At 39.0% G+C, this 26071-nt stretch overlaps 1 protein-coding gene across 1 annotated transcript in view; it reads right to left on the bottom strand.

Annotated features, from left to right (window-relative positions):
• LOC132309010 (putative callose synthase 6) overlaps nucleotides 1-19982 on the bottom strand; it is a 58748-nt gene extending 38766 nt beyond the window's left edge. The window contains exons 1-13 of the mRNA XM_059807358.1: nucleotides 19225-19982; nucleotides 13396-13496; nucleotides 12578-12690; nucleotides 12357-12444; nucleotides 12130-12240; nucleotides 11865-11987; nucleotides 10812-10901; nucleotides 10368-10459; nucleotides 10120-10243; nucleotides 9056-9190; nucleotides 8881-8957; nucleotides 8662-8749; nucleotides 8509-8562 (exon numbers count right to left, since the gene is read on the bottom strand). Coding sequence (XP_059663341.1) covers nucleotides 8509-8562; nucleotides 8662-8749; nucleotides 8881-8957; nucleotides 9056-9190; nucleotides 10120-10243; nucleotides 10368-10459; nucleotides 10812-10901; nucleotides 11865-11987; nucleotides 12130-12240; nucleotides 12357-12444; nucleotides 12578-12690; nucleotides 13396-13496; nucleotides 19225-19435 — 1407 coding nt within the window. The 5' untranslated portion in view covers nucleotides 19436-19982. The remainder of the gene's footprint in view (nucleotides 1-8508; nucleotides 8563-8661; nucleotides 8750-8880; nucleotides 8958-9055; nucleotides 9191-10119; nucleotides 10244-10367; nucleotides 10460-10811; nucleotides 10902-11864; nucleotides 11988-12129; nucleotides 12241-12356; nucleotides 12445-12577; nucleotides 12691-13395; nucleotides 13497-19224) is intronic.
• Between the last annotated feature and the right edge of the window lie 6089 nt (nucleotides 19983-26071).

Below are 26071 nucleotides of genomic sequence, written 5' to 3'. Positions count from 1 at the left end.
CTGCTAATGCTAATAGGAGGAGTAATCATATTGGGCGGATGTGTGTGGATGGTGCAGTTTTGTCTTCGGAGGAGGAGGTGCGAAGTGCTATTGTCTCTTTCTATCAAGGACTTTATTCTGAGCCTCTTCGTTGGAGACCTCGTCTAGATGGTCTTCACTTCGATTCTATTTCTGCCTTGGAGAGAGATGGGCTGGAAAATCCTTTTTCGGAGGAGGAAGTACTGAAGGCTTTAAAGAGTTGCAATGGTGATAAGGCTCCAGGTCCTGATGGTTTCACGATGAGATTTTTGTTGGAAAGCTGGGAGGTGGTCCGATACGAGATTATGGGCACTTTTCATGAGTTCCATTCCACGAGGCGATTTGAGAAATCGCTTAATGCATCTTTTATTGCCCTTATTCCTAAAAAGGGTGGTGCTTCTAATATCAAGGATTTTAGACCCATTAGTCTGATCGGGTGCATTTACAAGATCATTGCAAAAGTCCTTGCCTTTAGATTGAGGGAGGTCCTGGATGGAGTTATCTCTGAGTCTCAGAATGCTTTCGTTGGGGGTAGACAGATTCTGGATTCCGCTCTTATTGCTAGCGAATGTGTGGATTCTAGACTTCGTAGTGGGACTCCTGGTGTTCTGTGCAAGCTGGATATTGAGAAAGCCTATGATCATGTTTGTTGGAATTTCCTGTTCTATCTGTTGGAGAGGATGGGTTTTGGTGAGAGATGGAGGAAGTGGATTGTTTCTTGTGTTTCCACTGTCAGGTTTTCGGTGTTGGTGAATGGCTCTCCTTCGGGGTTCTTTGGCAGTTCTCGTGGGTTGAGACAGGGGGATCCACTCTCCCCTTTTCTTTTTATTATTGTTATGGAGGCCCTCAGCAGGCTGATGAGAAGGGCGGTGGATTTGGGTTTTCTTAGGGGTTTCAAGATTGGCCCTGAATCAGTTCAGCAGTTGGAGATCTCTCATTTACTTTTTGCGGATGACACTATTGTTTTTTGTGAGGCTGATATTTCCCAGTTGAGGTATCTGAGATGTGTTTTGGTTTGTTTCCAGGCTGTTTCTGGTTTGAAAGTTAACGTGGGAAAGAGTGTGATTGTTCCTGTGGGGGACGTTCAGGAGGTGGACACTCTGGCTGCTGTTCTAGGATGTGGGACGCAACGCTTTCCCATCTCGTACTTGGGTTTGCCGCTGGGGGACTCGGCTAGGAGGGTGGGAAGTTGGAACCCGGTGATTGAGCGGGTCGAGAGAAGATTAGCGGGTTGGAAAAAACAATATCTGTCAAAGGGCGGTAAAGTTACGTTAGTGAAGAGCACTTTGTCAAGCCTTCCAACGTACTTTCTTTCGCTTTTTCGTATTCCAGCCTCTATTGTTGGAAGACTAGAAATGCTCCAACGTAATTTCCTTTGGGGGGGTCGCGGAGAAGAGTTCAAGTATCATCTTGTCAAATGGGAACAGGTTTGCAGGCCTATTCGGTTGGGAGGGCTTGGAATTAGGAGATTGGCCCTTTTCAATTGTGCTCTTCTTGGTAAGTGGCTTTGGAGATTTGGTAAGGAAAGACATAGATTATGGAGAAGGGTTATCTCATGTCGCTTTGGGGAGGAGAGAGGAGGGTGGTCAGTTAGACCAGTCAGGTCTGTTAGCGGAGTAGGGGTGTGGAGGGCCATTGGTAAGGGGTGGGATGCCTTTTCCAAACATATTAGATTCAGAGTTCGGGATGGAAGAACTGTCCGGTTTTGGGAGGATCCATGGTGTGATGATAGGCCTTTGGCCCTATTGTTTCCCAGGCTTTTTAGGATTGCTGTTGACAAACATGCAATGGTTGCTTACTACTATCGCCTTGATAGTGGAAGGTTGTCTTGGGATGTGCGTTTCCGGCGAGCTTTTCAGGATTGGGAGCTGGATGATGTCACTGGGTTTTTGGCTCTTCTTTACGGACAGGAGGTGGAGGGGTCTGGGGTAGATTCCTTGACTTGGGTGCCTTCTTCTCAGGGGATGTTCCAGGTCCGGTCCTTTTTTGTGTGCCTTTCTGGTTTTCATGGTACCTCATTCCCATGGAAGACGGTGTGGAGGTCTAAGGCGCCTCTTAGGGTGGCCTTTTTTGTGTGGACTGCAGCTTGGAGAAAGATTTTGACTTTGGACAACTTGAGGAAGCGAAGGCATATCATTGTTAATAGGTGTTGTCTTTGCAAGATTAATGGGGAGTCGGTGGATCATCTTTTGTTGCACTGTCCTGTGGCTCATGATTGTTGGAGTTTGATGTTTGGCCTGTTTGGTATTCATTGGGTCATGCCTCGGTCATCTTGGGAGTTGTTAGATATGTGGAAGGGCCAATGGGTGGGGGCTCAGGTCAGAGTTTTTTGGAGGGTGATCCCTTTTTGTATTTGGTGGAGCCTTTGGAGAGAGCGTAATGGAAGATCTTTTGAGGGAAAGGAATCATCCATTGGGGTGTTAAAATTTTCTATCATTTGTAATTTGTTTTGTTGGGGTCAAGGGAGAGACTACTCCTCTCTTGAGGAGATTGTTGATTTTATGAGCTCTTTGAATTCATAGGCTCCGTTTTGTCTTTGTATAGTTTGGGTCGCGTTCCCCTTTTTGAACGCTTTTAATACAATTTACTTATCAAAAAAAAAAAAAACTATATTGCTAGCAATATGAGTGGCGGTCTGGTTATTACATTAAAGAGGAGTTGGATCTTGCACTCAGAATCCGAACTCTTGTAGAAGGCTTCTCAACCAAGTTAGCTCACAAGTTGTGTGAGCCATTGCATGGTATTCAGCCGCAGCACTAGATCGAGCAACAACTGATTGCTTCTTACTTCTCCAAGTCACAAGATTACCCCGTATAAAAGCCCAATAACCTGTGATTGATCTTGCATCTAAGGGGGAACCTGCCTAGTCTGCATCAGTATACACTTCAATGCAAAGATGTCCTAAAGATTAGTAGAGAAGACCACGGCCTGGAGCACCTTTAAGGTACTTTAGAATGTGTATAACTACATTCATGTGAGGGACCGATGGGTTGGCCATGAATTGACTCACCACACTGACTACATATGAAATATCTGGTCAAGTGATAGTCAGGTAAATTAGCTTACCTACTAGTATTCTATACATCTCAGGATCATCAACTAGGTCACCAACATCAAACATTAATTTTTTATTAGCCTCCATACGTGTAGCAACAGACTTAGGTCCAAGATGACCTGTATCTCTCAAAATATCAAGAACATACTTCCATTGAGACAAATAAATGCCTTTCTTTGATCTCACAACCTCAATACCAAGAAAATAATGAAGCTTGCCCAAATCTTTAGTAAAAAAGTTCGAACTAAGATAGCCAATCAGAGTTTAAATGCCCTTACACTCACTTCCAGTAATCATAATGTCATCCACATAGACAACCAAGATCACAATACCATGCTCTGTTTTTCATAAAGAACACTGAGTGATCAACCTAAATTCTAGTCATTCCACGAGTAATCACAAATCTATTGAATTTGTCAAACCATGCTCAAGGAGACTGTCCATGAATAGATTTCTGAAGACGACAAACACACTGGACTCAAACTCAAGTGGTTACACGTGGAAATTCAAGGGTATCACAGTTGGTATCAGAGTCTGACCAAGCCGGAAGTGTGCCGATGGGAGCGTCGGGCCTCCTAAGGGGTTGGATTGTGACGACCTTGTAAACGGGTGTACCGTGGGCAGGTGCATGAGGCATTGGCAGCCAACCACACTGGACGAGCTACAAGTGCACAATCCTACATCGCCTAGGTAAAGGAAAGGAAAAGTGTTTATATGTAGGTGTATCACTCCAATTGGTATGAGTCCTTTTGGGGTAAAGCCCAAGAGCAAAACCGTGCGGGCTCAGACCCAAAGCGAACAATATCATACCATATGGTGGAGTAGATCATTACAAATGGTATCATAGCCATGTACACTATCTCACTCAGACCTCCATGCAAGAAGGCATTCTTAACATCAAGTTAATGAAGGGGCCAATCAAGATTTGCAGCAAGAGAGATGATAATACGTACTAAGTTTAGCTTGGCACAAGAGAAAAAGTTTCAATGTAATCAAGACCATAGGTTTGTCAAGCCCTTAGCAACAAGACTAGCCTTTAACCTGTCAACACCATCTGGATTTTGCTTCAATGTGAATATCCATCAGCAACCAACAACGGATGCACCTGCAGGCTTAGGAACAAGCGTCCAAGAATTATTCAAGTGCAAAGCATGCATTTCATCCTCCATTACTTTTTGCCAAACCAAGATGAGAAAAGGCCTCCTTATATGACTTAGCAACAGTGACAAAAGATAAGGATATTGTGAAAGCTTTAAATAAAGGAGACAAAATAATCATAAGATATAAAATTAGAGATAGGGTGCTTAGTACAAAATTGTTTACCTTTAAGAATGGCAATGGGAATGTCGAGACTAGATGGAGGAGCGGGATCCGCAGGCGCCGAGGAGAGCGATGGAGGATTTGAGGATGATGCTAACGATGTTGTAATCGGTTTAGATGGGTTATGAGAAGACCACAAACGTTTACGAGCATAGACCTTAGGATATGAAGGGATGAGCCTATTAGGATATGAAGGGTTGGAAAGAACAGGCAGGGGACAAACGGACTCTTGGAGTAAAGGCTCTAGCAGTTGACGACCTCCGTAGAGTGATAGGGAACATTTTCAAAGGAGGTCACATCAGCACATACAAAATGTTTTTTTTAATGTAGAACTATAGCATCGATATATCCTTTTTGTGTACGAGAATAATCAAGGAATATACATTTGTGTGCACGAGAGTCAAGTTTATCACGTGTTTGATTTAAATTATCGACAAAGCATATACACCCAAATACCTTTGGAGGAAGAGGGAAAGGATCATTATTAGGGAAAAACATTTGAAAATGTGATTTCCCTTCTAGAACCCGAGATGGCATTCTATTTAAAAGGTATACTGCTGTGAGAACAGCATCCCCCAAAAGTGTTTAGGCGCATTCATTTGAAGCATGAGTGCACGGGCAACAACAAGGATTGGACCATTCTTTCGTTCAGCAACTCCATTTTGTTGAGGTGTATCAACACATGAGGTTTGATGAGTAATACCCATTGACTCAAGGAAGTGCTGAAAGTTATGAACTTTATACTCAAGAGCATTATCAGCACGAAGAATGTGCAGCTTGGCATTAAATTGATTAGTAACTTCAGCATAAAATGATTTAAATGCATCAAACACTTGAGAGCGATCTTTAAGAACGTATAACCAAGTCAAACGGGAATAATCATCAATAAAAGAAACGAAATAAGGTGCATCAGACAAACTAGTAGTTCTAACTGGACCACAAACATCGCAGTGAACCAACTCAAAAGGATGTAAACAAGGAGCATCAGGTTGAAGTTTAAAAGTGTCTCGATGATGTTTACTGAGCTCACAAGTTTCGCAATCAAAAGTAGCAAACGAAGGTAAAGAAGGGACTAAAAGATGAAGATTGGCAGTTGATGGATGTCCAAGTCGACAATGCCACTGATATGGAGAAGTCACGATATGAAAGACAGAGGAATCTAACACGGGAGAGGGTTAGAAGTAGGAGAGGCCATCCTTTTCATATCCCCCACCAATTGTCCTCTTTGTCTTTAGATCCTGAAAAACACAATGAGAAGGATAAAAGGTGACGGAACAATTTGAAGCAGAGGTCATTCTATGAACAAATAATAAACTAAAAGGAAATTAAGGTAGGTACAAAACAGAAGAGAAAGTCAGATGTGAGGTAGTAACGGTGACAACCCCTGAACTGGAGATTTAGAACCATTCGCAATTGTAACAAAGGAGAGGGAGTACTTGAAAGATTGGAAAGAACAGAGGGATTCCCGGTCATATGATTAGAGGCCCCAGAATCAATAATCCATGGCTGACTGGATGAGGAATAGAGGCAAGTGTTACCTGACGCACCCAAGGTGGCAGTTAAGGTAGATGGAACATGAGTGCGCGCCATGAGTGAGTCATATTCTACTTTGGAAAGAGCTACGGTCTCCAGCAGCAGGAGTAAAGATTTCCCCCTCAACAATAGCATGATTAGCCCATGTGGGCTTTTCATGGAGTTTCCAAAATCTGTCAACGATATGGTTCGTGCAATTACAATGAATACATTTCTTGAGGCCACTGAGACCACCTTGAAAATTATGACTTTTATTCGAAACATGTCCCCCACGACCACTATGGGAATTATCAGAGCGCCCAGGGGGAACTGCAAGGGCAAAGCTATCGGCTTTCTCAAAAGCAGATAGGTTGGCTAACACGATTATATGCCTCATTAGCATATGGCAAAACTGTACCAGCGAGAATCTAAGAACTAACATGACTAAACTCGGATCGAAGTCCAGAAAGAAATTTCTGCCACGCAAAATTCTTCCCTATATCGTTTTTAAGTCTCCAAATCAGTAGTCAATGGCTGATACACATTTAATTCCTCCCACATACCTTTCAAAGCGGAAAAAAGATGCTCATATAGCTCATGAATCCGAGAGATGTTTTGCTCAGATGGGCATCCCAAATCTCTTTAGAGGTTTCAAGAAAAGAGACATTGTTGAAGACCTCAGGCTCCATACCATTCCATAACCAAGTCATAATTTGGGCATCTTCTTGTTCCCAAACATCAACAAATTTGGCATCAATAGGTTGGTTGACTTAGATATGAGAACTTCCCTCGAGCTTTCAAAGCAACTTGGACAGCTCGAGCCCATTAAAGATAATTGGGACCCTTCATTTTGATATTGATGATGGAACAAAAGAAGAGAGAATCTTTGCTATCTATTTTGTCATCCATGGAGACCGAGCAAGAACGAGATGAGATTCGAACAAGAACAAGATTCGAGCAAGGAGATCAGCAAGAGGATTCTTTCCAAGCAAGGCAATGCTATGCCATAGAGTCAATGAAGCAGTAACCCTCTTTTTTTCTTTTTATTAAATTATTTATTTACATAAACAAATAAGAGATATAAAACTGTTTACATAAGAAAACATAAAACTAAAAACTAAAAACAAGAAAACAAAACAGAGTACAATTCTTAGAAGGCACCAGACTTCGATGCGAGAACAACAGAGATCCAGAGCAGAGGTATGCAGGTGATGCAGAGAAGATGATGGGCTGGTGTATGGACCAATGGCACAGGTTAAAGGCTAGGTAGAGGAATGGAGACTGGGCAAGGAACGAGGAAGATAGGATTTGCGTCTCAAGAGCATCCCGCTCTGATACCATGTTGAAAATAAGGGCTAGAAAATAGAAGAAAAGAAATCTTGTATTTCACATAGACGCGAGTACATGTGGGTTTATATAGGAACCCAAGACATACAATCAATACAATCCTTTAGCCAATTACCAAAAATTAAGCTAATCAAATATCAATTCCTATAATCAAGTGAGCAGATTATATGCATCGGAATATTTCTATAATCAAGCTCGTAGATTTTATGAATCAGAATAGTCAACTCTCTCAATTAATCATAGGTTGTAAACAGCATATATTCACGACATCTTTTAACGTTTGTGTACTGAAAGGACCTTCTCCCCAGGTGCAATGGTATACAGTTTGTTGGAGTGGAGCTAGACCTAGAGCATCTCTGGTGTGCTGTCTTGCCCTGCAAAACAAGCTACTGTCTTTTGAGAATCTGAAGAAGAGGGGCTTACCCTTAGTATCTATATGTCATAACTGCATGCAGGCAGCTGATGATGTTGATCATCTTCTTGTCCATTGTCCACTTGCTAAGGAAATTTGGCACTGGTTATCTGATCTACTAGGGTGGAATATGCCTCAATTCATCTCTCTGGCTCAACTGGTTGAGTGGTTTGTAACTTAAGGGATTAAGCAGAAGGCCCAAAAGCATATTTGTGCAACAACTATTTGGCATGTGTGGCATGAGAGAAACATGAGATTGCACCAGGAGGTTCAAAGAACTGCTACGGAGATTGCTAGAGCTGTCTGTGGAGAGGTCCTACTGCTGTCTGAGATGGAGATGGGGGAGCTAGGCTCTCAGTCTTTACATACATGATTTACGTATGCCATTCTGATTACACCGTGTTTTATTGTCTGGTTTGTTATATCTATAAAAAAATTCCACTTTACCCAAGAAAAAAAAAAATAAGGACCTCCCCACCTTGGCACCCTTGGATCTTATGGACCTTAAAAATCATATATATTTATATATATATATATATATATAATGGCAATGAATTATTTGAAGTTATTTTTAACGAGATGTGCATTACTAATAAAAGCAAGGCCCAAGTACATATAAACACTGCAGTAAACTATATAGTATAAAATTGCTGTAACAAATATATCAACTGTATAAAAAAATCCTACTGCTAGGACTACTAAAAAATAATTTTACTGAATTTGAATATGTTTGTTATAACTAACATCCACATTTGGACTATTGTTATTCAGAATAGGCTTAAGTGCTTCATCGTTCAATTTCAGCATTAAACACAAAATGAATTCCTAAATAGACGTAACTTACTTTCTTTGTATTTGCAATCTTCTTTTCTCTACTATCTTTTCTCCTTTCTCTGTCCTACAATTTATTTACAAACACTTTCAATAACACAAAGATTATTAGCACAAAGACAAATATGACTTAGAATAAATCCCAATTCCTTTCAATTTTATGTACCACATTCGTAGAAACTCTCTCATCTGAGTGCACAAAGAAATCTGCATTGCGGTCCATTGGCCACCCTAACTTAAAACATTTTTTAGACCTGAAAATGAAGAAAAAAGAGGACATATTAAACATTCGTCAGACCTGAAAAATAAAGGAAAAATAGGATAGATTTCACAGCAACTAATTTTCAACTTTAGCAATACATAATGTTTATCTTAAAAAAATTACCAAAAATATTCATTCAAATCATCATAGTTTCTCCATGCTGAATGGCTTGCTTTGCCCCCTTTTGTCCTCCTGACTTCCTTTTCCACCAAACAGAGACCAATTAATTGACAATCTTGTAATCTTGTATATAAACGGGACAAAGTAAATAGAAGTTGTTGCATGACATATCAGTTACCTTGTGCATGACCTCATAAATAGGAGTTATAACATCTCTCAGAAATGATTCTCCACCATGTGATTCTGTTTGATATGTCCCTCCACTGACAGGATGCACATTGCTAAATAAAATTCCATGAATTTCATTCGCCATCTTATTTATTAGGAAAACAATAAACTGTTATTGTCATACACAAAGAAGTCATAAAGCAAAATTAAACGATAACTTGTGGAACTTATGAGGTATCAACTATGAGCATGATTCACACAAAAATCCTGGGAACAATAATTTGGTAATAATAATATTATTTCATTGCATTTATCTACTGCCACAATTAATGGCTGCTCCTTTTTTTCTTTCCATTTTTTGATAAATAAGAGAATTCATAAAAAGCGTTCAAAAGGGGAACGCGTCCCGAATACAAAGAAAACAAAAAGAGCAAATAAAAACATTAAGCCCCCAAAGAAGCCAAAAAATCAATCATGGCGTCAGGGGCAGAACAATAATAGCTGCTCTTACCACAAAACATTGCAGGTTTAATATTTTTTTTTTTATATGAGCTAATTTGCCTATGCCCCAACATGTAACAGTGTTAGCAGTTGAAAATGCTCCAAAAAAATTCTTGGGCTACTGATATTAGATCCAGAACGCTATCAGATAATCAGATGTATATTACCAATCAACAAGGATCATCACCACTTCTTTGGATTCATTTATTTTGTAGTTTCATCTGAATGAAGAGTTTGCAAACATATCATAAATCACTATAGATTGAGAAAAGGAGGCTTAATTTTCTATTTATCCCACTAAAAAGAATGGAAATAAAAATTATTGTCTATACAAGATCTTTCATGGTACTCAATGCTGCTACCAATCTTAGTTGAACCTCTCTAACCACCCAAGCTTCTTTTATTTTATTTTATTTTATTTTCGTTTTTAAAAAAAGGAACAAGTTCTTATTGATCAATATTTTCTCAAAGCCTTCAAATATTTTTTTTGGCCAATTCAGATGTCCCAGAGCTTCTGTAATACAAAATGTTACATAATAAAACCAAGGAGGAGGTAAGATAAAGGAAACATACATTATGGAAAATATAGCAAATGCATTCAGGCATAAATCGAACATTTGAAGCTTCACCCCAAATAAGAAGATAAAGTCCAATGTAGATAAGCTCTATCTGTTGCCTATTCCAACCCGGCGGAAACCTGCAAGCACATAAGAAGAGTCCATAGAAGTGCTCCAGTCAGGAAAAAGAAAAGGGCATGGCACCAAATTCCAGTGATCAATAATTTGAAGGATTTATTAATGATCTAGACTACAGCAACTTACTTCAGATTGGATGAACGGTGTAAGTAATTACACCAGGAGACGTAATTCTTGAAAATTTTATCTTTCAGAAGCAATACAGTGTTACTATCCAACTGCAATAAGTTTCGTGTCTTCAGCATTTGAACGCAACGATTAAAGAGAAGACTGCTATAGAACACAAGACTCAATATTTTTGCATATATATTAGAGAGGGTGTAACTTAAATATATAAATCCTTCAACACGCCCCCTCGCGTGTGGCATTCTTTTCAATTTTAATTACCAGGGTGACAGTGAGGTTTGAACACGAGACTTTTGGCTCTGATACCATGTTAACTACCATCTACTCTAAGAGCTTAAGCTATTAGAGAGGGTGTAACTTAAATATATAAATCCTTCAACGATATAAATATGTAAATACGTGTACGTATGATGATATATATTATTCAATCAACAGAAAATTTACCTCTGAATAATCATCAGCGTTCCTATTCCTTATGCCAATATTTGCAAGTAGCAATATTAAGTGCTCCCGCTGATTTGCTACATTTCCTTTCTTCAATGCCAACAATATTAAACATATAGAGTGAGTACAGTACATAGATGAATTCAACTGTTTCCTTTATCAGCAACTCATTTGACTGAGAAGATTATTACTATTAGCAAATAAATTAAATGAACAAATACAGACAACAAAAGCAAAGTCTCATGCAGAAGACTGAGTACCATATTTTTGGCATTTAATTAAGTACAAAATTATGTTGGGGCTATGACTTATTTTGTATGGACTGGTCCTAGTTATTTAAAATTAAAGTCCAAGTAGTTAATTTCAGAATAATTGTGAAGCTATTAACATCGGGGACTAGATAATTATGCATATCAATTGAAATATAGAGTTTGGAATACAATTTGGAAAAGGAAAATTCATATTTTAAATTTTAAAATTAGCCTCATTCCCCCTCTCCCCTATGGCTTGGTTTATTTTTGAGCCCCATACTTTGTGGATTTCAAAACTTCTTTGCTGAAAATTGCACAAATCTGGTATAAATCAGGTGTTAGTCGTTAGATTACCTCCCAGGTGACATAAAAGAAGGACTCACATCTCTGAGACAAGTATAGCATGAACACCAAGCTTTACAAAAGAAAATGTTATGGCTTCATCTCTTTCTAGGGAAGTCATTTTCCTAAATGAAATATCATACTTAGTGGGCCTAACTTTGAACAAAACAATGGCTTCAGATGTAATATTTTCCATATGTTGTTAAGTTCCACATTATTTTTATTGTTAGGGAAGGGGTGGAGGGGGTTCATAATGTTTAAACTTATCACTTCAATTTTAAAGTAACCCACTCACCATCATAATGGTTTGTATTTGTAATCGATTTGCTGCCATCAACATGTTCAATTATGACGATGCTTTCATCGGATTATAAGCATATATTCTAAGAGGGCATAGCATGCCATATATGATGCAGGTTGGAAGAAATATGTACAAAAAATAAAATTAAATACAAGTTACCTGAAACCCAAAGACAGAAGAAAGCCACTCAAGAATATCATTGACAGATTTATCACTGTCCTCAAGCATTCTGAGATTAGGAAGGTTATCCACATTACGTAGAGCTTGAAGTGCAGCTTTTATCTGAATTTTTCATAGAAAGATATATTAGAGAGGAGATAGGAGGGAGCATGGTGCCATTCAGGTACTAAAAATAAAAAATAAAAAAAGCCAAACTTAAATGGCATTGGAAAAGCCAAGATTACAAATGTGTGCCATATACGACCTCTGGAAGTTCCATAATAGCTGGTTTAACCCCAACAGCATACAAGGGAAGAATGTTATAGTGTTCATATTGTTCCCTTTTCTCCTCAATTTCTTTGGCATATTTGTGTGTCTGCAGTTGCCATGTAAATTGAGCTTCAGCGTTCAACTTTTTCAGTAAATTAACTTCCATATGCCACATATATTTTAGAAATTTAAACAAAGATTGAAGAACAATATAAATCGAACCTCCGGATCAACTTTTAAAGGAGGAACCACCGTCCTCAGCACATCATACAATACAGTCGCAATCTGATAAATCTTAGCCATCTCCTCCCTTCAAGAGATAGGAAAAGCCAAAGTGGTGAGATAAATTAATAATGGCAATGAATAATATTCGGAACGGAATTTCAAAAGGTTAATTATTTATCAAAAAAAAAAAAGGTTAATGATTTAAAATCAAGCCTCACGGTTTCTTTTTATCTTGGCCCTCTTTGATTTCTTTCTCATAGAAGTTCTGGTAGTATTTCTGGATTTCCCTTGGATCATTTTTTGCAAGCTGTGGTTTTGTGGACATTTCCTCCTGCAATCAAGAAAATTTTCAAGGTGTTTTTACTTTGTTCTGTTTACTCCTGAATAGTTGAAAATCCTCAGAATCTTAGCTATCATATTTTTTTTCTTCTGATAAGTAAATCTTAGCTGCCATATTAAACACTAGCAGCTATAAATGATAAACAACGTTATCAAACCGTTGATCATATCCAGCCAGTATCAGTTTCTATAATTTTCATATCATGAATTGTGAGATGCACTTCAATTTTAAAAATAGATCGAAAGAAATAGCAAAATATATGCTAAAAAAACTAATGAAGTGCTTATATTTTGTTGTTATATGCACACTCATGTTTATATTAGTCTATATATAGGCCAGTTGTCACTTGTCAAATATAAGTGAAATAATGAATGAGAGATGAAAAAGAAAATTCCATGAATTCATTCAAAGGTCTCCTCATCTATTAATAAGAGAGCAGTGAGAAAAAGAACAAACCAACCCCTGATGTATTATTCCATGCAATACACAACCTCTAACAGCTGATACAACTGGTAGAATGTACAAGTATCTGAGCATAATTAGTAGAAACATAATTATGCATAGCTGAACATAACAATATTAATGAGTCTTAAACAGGAATACCAAATATTAAAAAGATCAAATGCAAAAATATATTATCAACATTTGAAAGAACATAGCATTTTTTCAAGGACAAAAAATGATTTTCAGGTCTACCTGTTCTAGTCTATGTAACAGATAAGTCTTGAACTGGCGGACACCACGTCCACTTGATGTCTTATCCATCTTATGAGCCTTCTCGAATGCATGGAAGCGACCTAATCCATTAAATAAAAATGAGATCACAGAAGAAAATATTTGGCTACTATTGTGCACTATATACCTTTTTTTCTGTGCATTGTTCATGCCAAGTACGAATATTCAATCAAAAAATGATTTTTTTTATATCATTAGAAAGCATCAAACGAGGGTGTGAATCATGCGTGTGCTATATTTACACAAAGCCATCCTCCTAATAAGGACAAAAGAATCTGTATAATCTACAAGTTAGAAAAAAGGACTCTAGAAAGGAATTCATCCACCCAAGCACACAACCAGCAAATTTATTTTTTTCTTTTTTTATTCGAATGGTAAAGCAAACACACACCCTTTTGCCCACGCCAAGGCTTGATCCGCTCCTCTCCTCTTTGAGGATTAGGAGGTTAAACCATTGGGCCAAAGGCTGCAACCAGCAAATTTCACATCATATGTGAAAGTGCAACACCCATAGCCTTCTTTATCATTCCGATGCTGCCCCTTAACCACTGATCTAGGGAAGACCCACAACATGTCGACGTCTCAATAAGACACAGCAAAAAGGACCATACTCGTTTTTGGGAGGATATTTGGTGTGGAGATATTCCGTTTTCGACTCAGGGATGGTAGGAGGGTCAGTTTTTGGGAGGATATTTGGTGTGGAGATATTCCTCTCGCTCTTGTTTTTCCTCAGCTCTTCAGGATTGCTACTGATAGGCAGGCCATGGTGGTCAACTGTTATCATCTTGATAATGGGAGACTAGCATGGGATATTCGTTTCAGGCGATTGCTTCAGGATTCGGAGATTGACGAAGCCATTCGTTTCTTGGAGCTATTGTATCGCCAGAGAATTGTGGCTGAGGATTCTGATGGTTGGGCTTGGGCTGATAACTCTAAGGGGCATTTCGAGGTTAGGTCCTTTTTCAGGTGCCTCACGAATGATCCTAGGGATTACTTTCCTTGTAAGTCCGTTTGGCGCTCAAAGGTTCCTCTTAAGGTGGCCTTTTTTGCGTGGTCCTCGGTCCTGGGAAAGATTTTAACCCAGGATAACTTGAGGAGGAGAAATCAAGTGGTGGTTAATCGTTGCTTTATGTGTCTTCGTGATGAGGAGACAGTGGATCATCTTCTTTTACACTGCACCATTGCTAGAGCCTACTGGATTTGATGATTGGATTGTTTGGGTTTCCATGGGTTATGCCTTGTTCCGTGAGAGGGTTGATTGAGGCCTGGAGTGGATGCTCTGTGGGAGCTGTCATTCGGGATGCTTGGAGGGCTACGCCTCTGTGTGTGTGGTGGTATTTATGGCTCGAGAGGAATAGAAGATATTTTGAAGGACAGGAGATGTCGATTTCTGTTCTTAAATTTTCTATTCTTTCCACTCTTTGTTGGGTTTCAGGAGAGATTATAGATCTTTAGAGGAGATTATTGATTTTGTGGCCTCTTTGAAGGCTTAGGTCCTTTGTGGCCTTGTATTCTTTTTTGGGATTCGCTCCCCTTTTGAGCGCTTTTATTTAATTTTACTTATCAAAAAAAAACAAAAAAAGGACCATACTCGTTAAAACATTACTGACTCCCTAGCCTCTTTTTTTCATAAACACCTATTGGGAAATACTTTTTCCTGTGTACTAAATAAATTACATACATAGAGAATCTCGGATCTTCTCATAGCTGTCAACCACGTGACAAAGCCTCACCTTGGGAAGAACCCTAGCACCCCAAAAACCTTTCAAAGGAAAGAAGACCTTAAAGGTACAGCATGCACCTTGTAGAAAGAGTAAAGTTAATCACAAACACCAATTCTTCCAAGCTCCGCATCTCATTTCATTCCCCCTCCTCTAAAGCTATTTGCTCTGTACAAAGTATCAAAGATCTCTATCAGCGCCTCAAGGTGAAAGCAAATTACACATCTCATTGCAAAAGCTTGCCCTACTATCTTTGCCCACTAAGAAAAACACACGGGTCTAAGAGAAAACCATCCCAACCATTTCCAATGCCCTTCCACAAGCTAAAACCCATAAAAACAAATCACCCTTATTATAGTCCAACAACCTCTATCAGCCCCATATTTTGTGACCTTCCAGAAGTTCTCCCTCCCTAAAGCGAAACTCCATAACCACTTCCCTAGAAAGGCCTGATTAAACAATCTCAATCGTCGCATAACCAAACCCATGGCTTGAATAGGGAAACACACAGTGTATATGGTCCTTGAAATCCTCTCCCATCCCACCCCGCCAAAAGTCTCTTTCCACTTGTATTAAACACTTAACCAATGAACCAAGATGGTGAAAATGGATAAGATATATTTAGAAATGCTAGAGAGCATACCTCTGATCAAAATCAATCTACAACCCTTATACAATTACTGCCTTTCCCAACCTGCAAATCTCCTCTCAAACTTTTCCATTATTAAAGCTTAGATACTTTACCTTTATAAGAGGACCCCAATGGCCTGGTGCAAGAGGCCCCTCTCAGAAAGGGAACCAATACCATTACCTTTATAAGAGGAGCCCAATGGCCTGGTGCAAGAGACCCCTCTCAGCAAGGGAACCAATACCATTCAGTTCTCCAGGTAGAATCAACTGTCTTAAGTTCATTTTCAACCCAAAGACCACCTCAAAATATAACAGCCCACTTCGCCTCACAAAGATTATTGTGTCATGAGCTTAAAGAAGATGAGACAAAAATAGGATGCATTTCCCCTTCTCCAAAATAGACTCCATAAACACATTTTGAACCATCTGGACAAAGTCTATTTGAAAGCTTCAATTACCAAAATAAAAATAAGAGAAGAGAAGAATTCCCATTCCTCGATCCTCTCAAAATGGAGAGAATTCATTGGAGATCCATTAGCCAGTACCGAGAATCTAATTGTCGAAATGCACCACCTGACCACCTCCTCTCTCTCTCCCCAAAACTTATCCTTTCCATCACGTACATCAAAAATTCCAATATACGTGGTTATAAGCACTTTCTATATCTATCTTACAAAAAGTATTTGGTACACCATTCCTCTACCTAAACTTCAAAGACTCATTTGCAACTAACAATACATCCAAGATCTACCTGCCACCTACAAATGCAATTTAGTCAGACACCATTTTATTCATTATCCAGTTATAATTCAATATTGGAACTTTGGCCAGTAGCTTATACTATTAGGAGAATAATATATCCAAAAATCCTAATGACTGCTGCCCGTCCTTTCTGCAGAATTATGTCAATGAAAGATGTAGTAGGATTCTCTCAAACTCCTTTAAATCAGAAAATAGTACCAGCCTCAACACTCGATACGTCGTCCCTAGCAACGCAACATCTTTGAGAAGAAAAAAAGACATCATAGTCATTGCATACTCATCCAAAGGGCAGACATAGCTTCCACTAGCCAATGAAATTTCATCCTCTGATCTCTTGAATTACGCTCTATCCTCATACTCAGACTACTAAATTCCATAAACTGATTCAGAATACAAGTCCGAATAGAAGTCAGCAATTCATTCTCTGATGTCTTACTCTTCAAACCACCACCCCCCCTTCAACCAAAACTTCCTCACCTTTTGCACCAACTAATCTCTTCCATCCTCGGTTCCTCACTGATTGCTCTCCTTCCCTGCCCTCCTGATCTCACCATGCACCTCAGCTTTCATTACCCCAAAATCGTCAGATTCCTCTCTATTTCATTTCTTTAAATCTTCTTCAAGTAATTTCAACTTCATAACGAAACCACGATTTTCCCCACAGCCTCACCCTATGCCGTTATCACCAATTCCTAACCTTCTCGATATACCCCCCCCCCCCCCCCCGCCCCCCCTCCCCACACACACAACACACACACACACACCCCGTTCTTGCAATTAAATGTTCTCAAATTTGACTTATCAAAAAAAAAAAAGTTTTCAAATTTGAGCTAATTCTTCCCTCTCCACAAACTTCTATTGCCCAATAAAAAGGGAACATGGAATGACACAGTCCCAGGAGGGATCATTGAACAACATCCAAAAAGTGCTCCTCTCATGCTAGAAATATTAAAAACCTATCAAGACTCACATACATGGGGACTCTTGGTCTTGATCAAATAGCTATGAGCACCAGTAAAATCCATGGAGGCCCTCATGCTCTAAAAAATCTCATGCATCCTAACCTCCCAAAATGTAATCAGAATATTAAAGTCTCCTCCTGCCAACCATCTACAACCCATCTGCTTCCGGTAGCCACTAATTTTATCCATAGCTGAATCCTCCAACGGAACATTCACCCACCAATTACAATCATCTAAATACAGAGAATGACATCCAATATGATAAAAACTCTCTTTTCCCACAGAATGTGTACCCGACCCGCTATAAGCCTGTACCTCAGCAAACATATTACCACAAATTGACAATTTATTGCCTTTCTTTTTGAAATCTAAGAAGCTTCCTCATTGTAGGAGAGATTAACCAAAAAGATGATGGGAAGTTCATAACCCATCAAATATCACATAGCATCCACTATTGTGAAAGGAGATCATCATACCCTAAATGAGTATATTAAAGATCATGGAAGGGATTCAAGGAAATTATGAAATCTTCTATGCTAAAATATTAAAGTCCTTTATTTCTTTGTTGAAAATTAGAAGCTGCCATCATTGTTGCAGAAAAGACAACCCAAAACCTGATGTGAGTTCCAGATTGATGAAATGTCTGATGGTCTAAATTGTGAAGAAGCAAAGTTCTAATGTACATGACTAGATCAAAGATGGTGAAGGTTCGGGAAATAATCCAGTCTTCCTAAAAGAGATGCTAATATTTACAGATTGATGAATTGTTCCGAGTGGGTGCCTAGAATTGCTAATTCAAACGCTGATTGCGTAACAAAGAGAGGTTTTGACTTCCAGTGAATTTGCTTCTTGCCTTAAAATTTTAGCCATTTGTCTTTTCTTTTACATGGAGTCAGCGTCATATAAATTCCATATACCTTAAAAACAGAAACAAAAACATCATTGGTTGACTCACTATCGTTCTTCTTTTTTTCCTTAATTACTTGCTATCTATTTCATTAGCAGCATTCAAGGCTTCACAAGTTCAAAGTCTCCTTTTGCAGTTTTACAGTCACTTCAAAAGTAAAGATTTGCAAGAAATCTAATGAACTGAAGGCTCTTTGGTTAATGAAAGGGATGTTAACATGGAGTCTTTTTTAGAGTTGGTGTAAACAGAAAAAAGGGGTAACATCGGATATTTAACAAAATAGAGACACCCCTAGCTGTAAGTTTTTTCATGTTCTCTCGCTAGGGTGATTTTAACATGAACCTTGTTAATCTTTCTTTTTTTTTTTTCCCCCTAATCCCACAATTTCCTCATTTCGAATATTTCACAACTCCGGGGGAATGCCGTATGCTAAACGCAAAATCAGAGGCTGGACTTGTGAAGTGGAGTGGCATTATGACGGTTTGCTTCATGATCATTAATTGGTTGCCTATAAATTGATCGATACATTTGATTGAGAATAATTAATATAAAGGAAGTAGTTAAGAAGGCCAAAAAATTATCAAAGTACGAGTTAAAGCTATTGAAACCCTCTAGGTTGAAACCCTCTAGGTACTCTGTGTTTCAGTAAAACCTAACATGATGTGAGAGAGACCATATATATATTTCACAAGTTGGCTCAAAAATTCAGATAGAGGCAGTATCGGTTGAGAATGAGTGGATGAGAAAATGGATGCTAGTGCCAATAAATAAAATAAAAGAGGAATAGAGTGGAGGGAGTGTGTCTTACAAAGGTAAGCAACCCTAGGGTTTTCCTTCTCGATCTCATTGGCAACACGGAGTATGGGAGCAATGGAAGCAAGAGATGAGGGGACGAGCTCGCTGTCGACGGCAGGAATATCGTCGGTGGTAGGGTCCACCGTTGTGGGAGCTCTGGTCATCTTCCTCGACAGTGATTTGGGTGGGCCCACCTCGTCCTTGGTCCCACTAGAACTCGCCATCTCCAACTCCAAATCCAAAAAATAGCAATCTGTGATTTAGGTTTTCTCTGATCTCGATGATGCTTGTTGTTTGAAGGGGGGTTGTGGGTGTGGAGGGTAGTAGTAAAGTAGAAATGATCATGGATTTATCTATGTCTTGCTTGCTGTAGATATATATATCTATACAGACAGAAAGAGAGAGGGAAAGCGAGATTCTTTGTTGCTGGGGTGGGGCAACTAACTGGCTTTCGGTTTCTCCGAGAGCAAGTAAAGAATGAGAGAACGTTCCTTTCTTCATTCGCTCCTCCAACCCTTTTTTCTTTTCTTTTCTTTTTTCTTTCTAAGGCTCTTTGGTGGTGACTGTGAGAGGCGAGTGAGTGAGACCAAAGTAAGTAATTCTGGGAAATCTTCTTCTGCTGTCGCTGCTGCTGCTTTTTTGCTTTACTGCTGGTGGGAGTACTTGGAGAGTGTATCATATTATATATACTCCTTGTCGACTTTCCAAACACCATCCACAGTCCATCGGCGTTCGCTGACATAACTCCCACTTCCGGCTTATTTTACAAAAAGACAACACTTCATTATTTACATTTCTCCTTTTCTTTTTCCTACTTTCTTTTCTTTTTTTCTTTTTTTTAAAATTGTATCAAAATATCAAATTACAATTTCTAACTCTTTTATATTGTACTTAAATTTTTCATACGTAAATCTTGTTAGTACTTTTTTATATCAACAAGCAATCAAAATAGATCGTGTCATGTGCAATAATTTTTTTTGCTCGTAACTCATTGGCTCTGATTATTTTTTGTCCTCCTGGTAAAAAAGGAAATTCGTCACCCATTGAATGATCAGCTCAGCTTTTGAAATATCAAATAAATGAATTCTTTAAGTTTCAAGTTCAACCACACCCTTCTTGGTTGAATCTGAAGATGTCTAAATTAAGCTATTACTGATTAGACTAATGATAGGGGATTGAAAAATAATTTTCGAATTAACACTCAATTTAACGTGGTTGGCTATACTTATCACGTATTAAATAATTATTTTTTGAAAACTGTTTGAGTAAATGAGGTCAGATTCAAAAATTATTCGAAAAATCATTCGATGACCCTATCATTTGTTGGGTTTATTTATTTCTATATAGAGGAAAGCCCAAGTGGGTTTTATTAAAGCCCAAAGCTCAGCTCTTTAGGATAAATAACCCTAAGGAAGTCAGAATAAAAAGAGAGAGAGGTTAGCCTCAAGTTTCAGAAGAAAGAGAAAGAAAAACGCAGTTTTTTTCCATTCTGTCCAGATTTTATCAAACATCCGATCCGGTTCGTCCGTGGTCCGATCGAGCTGAAATTTGGAGGAGAGGTTCACGACTCAATGAGTTAAAATCTGAACGGTGGAGATCAGATTTTGAGCTCGGGAACAGTGATTCGTACTCGTGAACAATAACCGGGTCTTTGGTTTTTTCTATTCTGCCCAGATTTCATCAAACGTCCGATCCCGCTTCGTCCGTGGTCCGATCGAGCTGAAATTTGGAGGAGAGGTTCATGACTCAATAAGTTAAAATATGAACGGTGGAGATCGTATTTTAAGCTAAGGAACAGTGATTCGTACCCATTAACAGTAACCGGGTTTTGGTATTTTTTCTCTCCAATTCTCTTTGTTTTTGCCAAGATTGTTGATATCTTGATGAGATGTATTGTAGCCTCTAATTACGATTAGAGAAGACTTTGTGTACCCATTATTTGGTTGATAGTAGAGATTTCAACTGGACTAAGTCCCGTGGTTTTTGTTCCTCACACTGGGGAAATTTTTCACGTAAAAAATTGCTCGTGTTCTTATGATTTGGTGTGATTGATTTTATTTTCTATTATTTTCAGCACATATAAAAGTAGAGATATACTATATTTGCTTGCATATAGGGAGAAGAATTATTCCGTTGTGTTTGTTGATTGTCATCTCTCCCAACAAAGTGGTATCAGAGCTCCAGGTTGACAGATTGTCAGGTTGGCAGTTTGAGTTATGGAAACAAATATGAGTAGAATGATTAATCTCAATGGTTCAAAATATCACATATGGAAAGGAAAAATGGAGGATCTTCTTTATGTGAAAGATTATTACCTACCGGTGTTTAGTGCTGAAAAACCAGAAAACAAGACTGCTATGGAATGGACTTTGTTACATCGACAGGTGTGTAGGTATATGAGGCAGTGGGTAGATGATAATGTTTTGAATCATATTAGTGGAGAGACAAATGCACGTTCTTTATGGAGTAAGCTTGAACAGCTATATGCTAAAAAGACTGAAAATAATAAATTGCTTTTGATTAAGCAGATGATGGCTTTGAGATACCAGGACGGGACTCCTTTATTTGATCACCTGAATACATTCCAATGAATTATTAATCAGCTGGCTGGAATGGGTATTAAGTTTTATGATGAGATACAAAGGTTATGGTTGCTTGGTTCATTACCGGACTCATAGGAGACGCTCAGAACTTCATTCTCTAACTCCGCTCCAGAAGGTGTAATCACAATGGATATGGCCAAGAGTTGTTTGCTAAATGAAAAGATTAGAAGAAAAACACAGGGATCCTCTTCACAGTCAGAGATCTTGGTTACAGACAATAGGGGGAGAAGTAAGAACAGAGGTCCGAAGAACAGAGATAACAACAGAAGCAAGTCCAACAAGTTTGCAAATGTTGAGTGTTATCATTGCGGGAAAAAGGGACACATCAAGAAATATTGCAGGCAATTGAAGAAAAAAAACAAGAATGAGAAAGGGAAGGGAACGAATAATAGATATGACAGAGATTGTGATGACAGAGTTGCTACCACCACTCCTGCAGACTTCCTTATTGTTTATGATGATGAGACGATAAATGTTGCATACCATGAGACCAGTTGGGTGATTGACAGTGGTGCTTTTATTTATGCTACATCTCGGAATGATTTCTTTACACCTTATAAATCTCGTGATTTTGGAACAGAAAAGATAGGCAACGATGGCTTAGTTAAAGCCATTGGAATTGGGGATGTGTATCTGAAGACGAATAATGGCACGAAGTTAGTTCCCAGAGATGTGAAGCATGTTCCTGACATTCGTTTGAATTTGATTTCTGCAGGTAAACTTGATGATGAAGGGTATTGCAGCACTTTCAGTAATGGCCAGTGTAAGCTCATTAGGGGTGTTACGGTTGTGGCTCGAGGCATGAAGCACTCTGCGCTGTACATTCTGCAAGGAAAGATCTCCAACGACATTGTTAATGCGATGGAGGATAATGATACAACAGAGTTGTGGCACAAAAGACTGGCTCACATGAGTGAGAAATGATTAGCTCTACTAGAGAAGAAAAGTCTACTATGTGGACTGAAAAGTACACTTCTAAAAAGGTGTACTCATTGTTTGTCAGGGAAGCAGAGCAGAGTCTCCTTCAAGAATTCCCCTCATTTGAGAAAGTTAGAGATACTGGATTTGGTACATTTAGATGTGTGTGGCCCTATGAAGACGAGAACACTTGGTGGCTCCAGATACTTTGTGACCTTCATAGATGATCATTCAAGGAAGTTATGGGTATATACCTTGAATTCAAAAGACCAAGTGTTAGTAGTGTTCAAGCAATTTCAAGCCCTAGTTGAGAGACAGGATGGGAAGAAACTGAGATGCATTCATGCTGATAACGGCGGAGAGTATTTTGGTCCTTTTGATGAGTATTGTAGACAGCAGGGTATCCGGCATCAAAAGACAACTCCTAAAACTCCTTAGTTGAATGGCGTAGCAGAAAGGATAAACAGGACACTGGTTGAGAGAGTGGGATGTTTGCTTTCACAAGCCCAGTTGCCAAAATCCTTTTAGAAGGAGGTATTGAGCACAGTTGTTCATGTGTTGAATCTTAAACCCTGTATTCCTCTACAGTTTGATGTGCTATACCGAGTTTGGACAGGTAAGGATGTTTTCTATAATCATCTAAGTGTTTTTGGGTGCAAAGCATTTGTGCATATTCCAAAAGATGAAAGGTCCAAACTTGATGTGAAAACGCGACAGTGTATATTCCTTGGCTATGGCCAAGATGAGTTTGGGTACAAGTTTTATGATCCAGTTGAGAAGAAAATTATGAGAAACAGAGATGTCGTGTTTGTAAAAGACCAGATGATTCAGGATATTGAGAAAAGCAGGGAAATCTATGTCTCAGCAAGGTGATATATTGACTGATGTAGATCCAGCTCCTCTGAAGAATCTGCCATCTCAGGTTGAGAATGATGTTCAAGATGACCACCAGTGTACGGGTGATGTGGATGTTCCCCTACAGGTTCAGGGAGATGTTGAGACTGATGAGCAGTTAACAGCGCCAGAGATTCCACCAGAGATTCCATCTAGGAAGTTTCCTAGAGACCGACGTCCTTCCACTTGGTATTCAACAGAGCAGTATGTGTTATTGACTGACGGGGAAGAGCCCCAGTGTTTTGCAGAAGCAATAGAAGATGAACACAAGATAGAATGCGTTGAGGCCATGCAAGATGAGATGCAGTCATTGCATGATAACAACACCTTTGAGTTAATAAAGCTACCTAAAGGAAAAAGAGCTTTGGAAAACAAGTGGATTTACAGGAAGAAGCCAAATGGGTTCTCTTCACAGCCACGATACAAAACTAGATTGGTTGTCAAAGGGTTCGGTTAGAGAAAAGGTATTGACTTTGATGAGATCTTCTCTCCAGTCATAAAGATGTCATCGACTTGTATAGCACTCGGCCTAGCAGCTAGTCTTGACTTGGAAGTTGAGCAAATGGATGTGAAAACTGCCTTCCTTTATGGTGATTTAGAGGAAGAGATTTATATGAAGTAGCCAGAGGGTTTCAAAGTGAAAGGGAAAGAGGATTATGTGTGCAAGTTGAAGAAAAGCCTATATGGTTTGAAACAAGTACCGAGACAATGGTATAAGAAGTTTGAGTCTGTTATGGGGGAGTAATGCTACAAGAAAACAACTTCTGATCACTGTGTATTTATTAAAAAATTATCTGATGATGATTTTATTATTCTACTGCTTTATGTGGATGACATGTTGATTGTTAGCAGGAATGCTTCAAGGATTGACCAGTTGAAAAAGCAATTGAGTAAGTCACTTGCTATGACGGATTTGGGGGCAGCAAAGAAAATTCTTGGCATAAGAATCAATCGTGATAGGAGTGCGAAGAAGTTATACTTGTCACAGGAGGAGTACATTGAAAAAGTGCTTTAGAGGTTCAATATGGACAACACTAAAGTGGTTAGCTTTCCTCTTGCTACCCACTTCAGACTGAGTACAAAGCAATGATTTGCACAAGACCAGATATAGCCCATGCAGTTGGTGTAGTTAGCCGATTCTTGTCAAATCCGGGAAGAGAACATTGGAATGCAGTGAAGTGGATCATGAGGTATCTTCGAGGCACTTCCCATTTGAGACTTGGTTTAGGAAACGGACAACCATTGTTAGTTGGCTACACAGATGCAGATATGGCAGGGGATGTGGATACTCGTAAGTCTACTTCGGGTTATTTGATCACTTTTGCAGTTGGGGCTGTAGGTTGGCAATCAAGACTTCAGAAGTGTATTGCTCTTTCTACCACAGAGGCAGAGTTTATTGTAGCAACAGAAGCGACTACAGAGTTGCTATGGGCAAAGAAGTTCTTGAGAGAACTTGGTTTCAAGTAGCAGAGGAATGTGTTGTTTTGTGATAGCCAGAGTGTTATTCATCTTGCTAGGAATTTCAGTTTTCATGCAAGATCTAAGCACATTGATGTACGATACCATTGGATCAGAGATGCGTTGAACAATAAGTTACTTGAACTTGAGAAGGTTTACACTGATGATAATGGTTCCGATATATTGACAAAGACCCTACCAAGAGAGAAGCTTGAAGTTTGTTGTTCGATCGCCGGAATGACGATTTCCTCCACATAGTCGGAATGGGGGAGATTTGTTAGGTTTATTTCCTTCTATATGGAGGAAAGCCCAAGTGGGTTTTATTAAAGCCCAAAACCCAGCTCTTTAGGGTAAATAACTCTAAAGAAGTCAGAATAAAAAAAGAGGGAGGTTAGCCTCAAGTTTCAGAAGAAAGAGAAGGAAAAACGCAGTTTTTTTCCATTCTGCCCAGATTTCATCAAACGTACGATCCCGCTTCGTCCGTGGTCCGATCGAGCTGAAATTTGGAGAAGAGGTTCACAACTCAATGAGTTAAAATCTGAACGATGAAGATCGGATTTTGAGCTCTGGAATAGTGATTCGTACTCGTGAACAGTAACCGGGTTTTGGTTTTTTCTATTATGCCCAGATTTCATCAAACGTCCGATCCTGTTTCGTTCGTTCCGATCGAGCTGAAATTTGGAGGAGAGGTTCACAAATTAATGAGTTAAAATCTGAACGGTGGAGATCGGATTTTGAGCTCAGGAACAGTGATTCGTACCCGTGAACAGTGACCGGGTTTTGGTATTTTTTCTCTCCAATTCTATTTGTTTTTGCCAAGATTGTTGATATTTTGATGAGATGTATTGTAACCTCTAATTACGATTAGAGAGACTTTGTGTACCCATTATTTAGTTGATAGTGGAGATTTCAATTGGACTAGGTCCCGTGATTTTTGTTCTTCACACTGGAGAAATTTTTCACGTAAAAAATTGTTTGTGTTCTTAT

The sequence above is a fragment of the Cornus florida genome, unplaced genomic scaffold (assembly GCF_030987335.1).
Source record: "Cornus florida cultivar Cherokee Brave unplaced genomic scaffold, ASM3098733v1 CherokeeBrave_3.0.0_Hap2_Chr05, whole genome shotgun sequence".
Taxonomy (NCBI): domain Eukaryota; kingdom Viridiplantae; phylum Streptophyta; class Magnoliopsida; order Cornales; family Cornaceae; genus Cornus; species Cornus florida.
The sequence above is the reverse complement of the archived record's forward strand: the minus strand, read 5'-3'. Positions and strand labels throughout refer to the sequence as shown.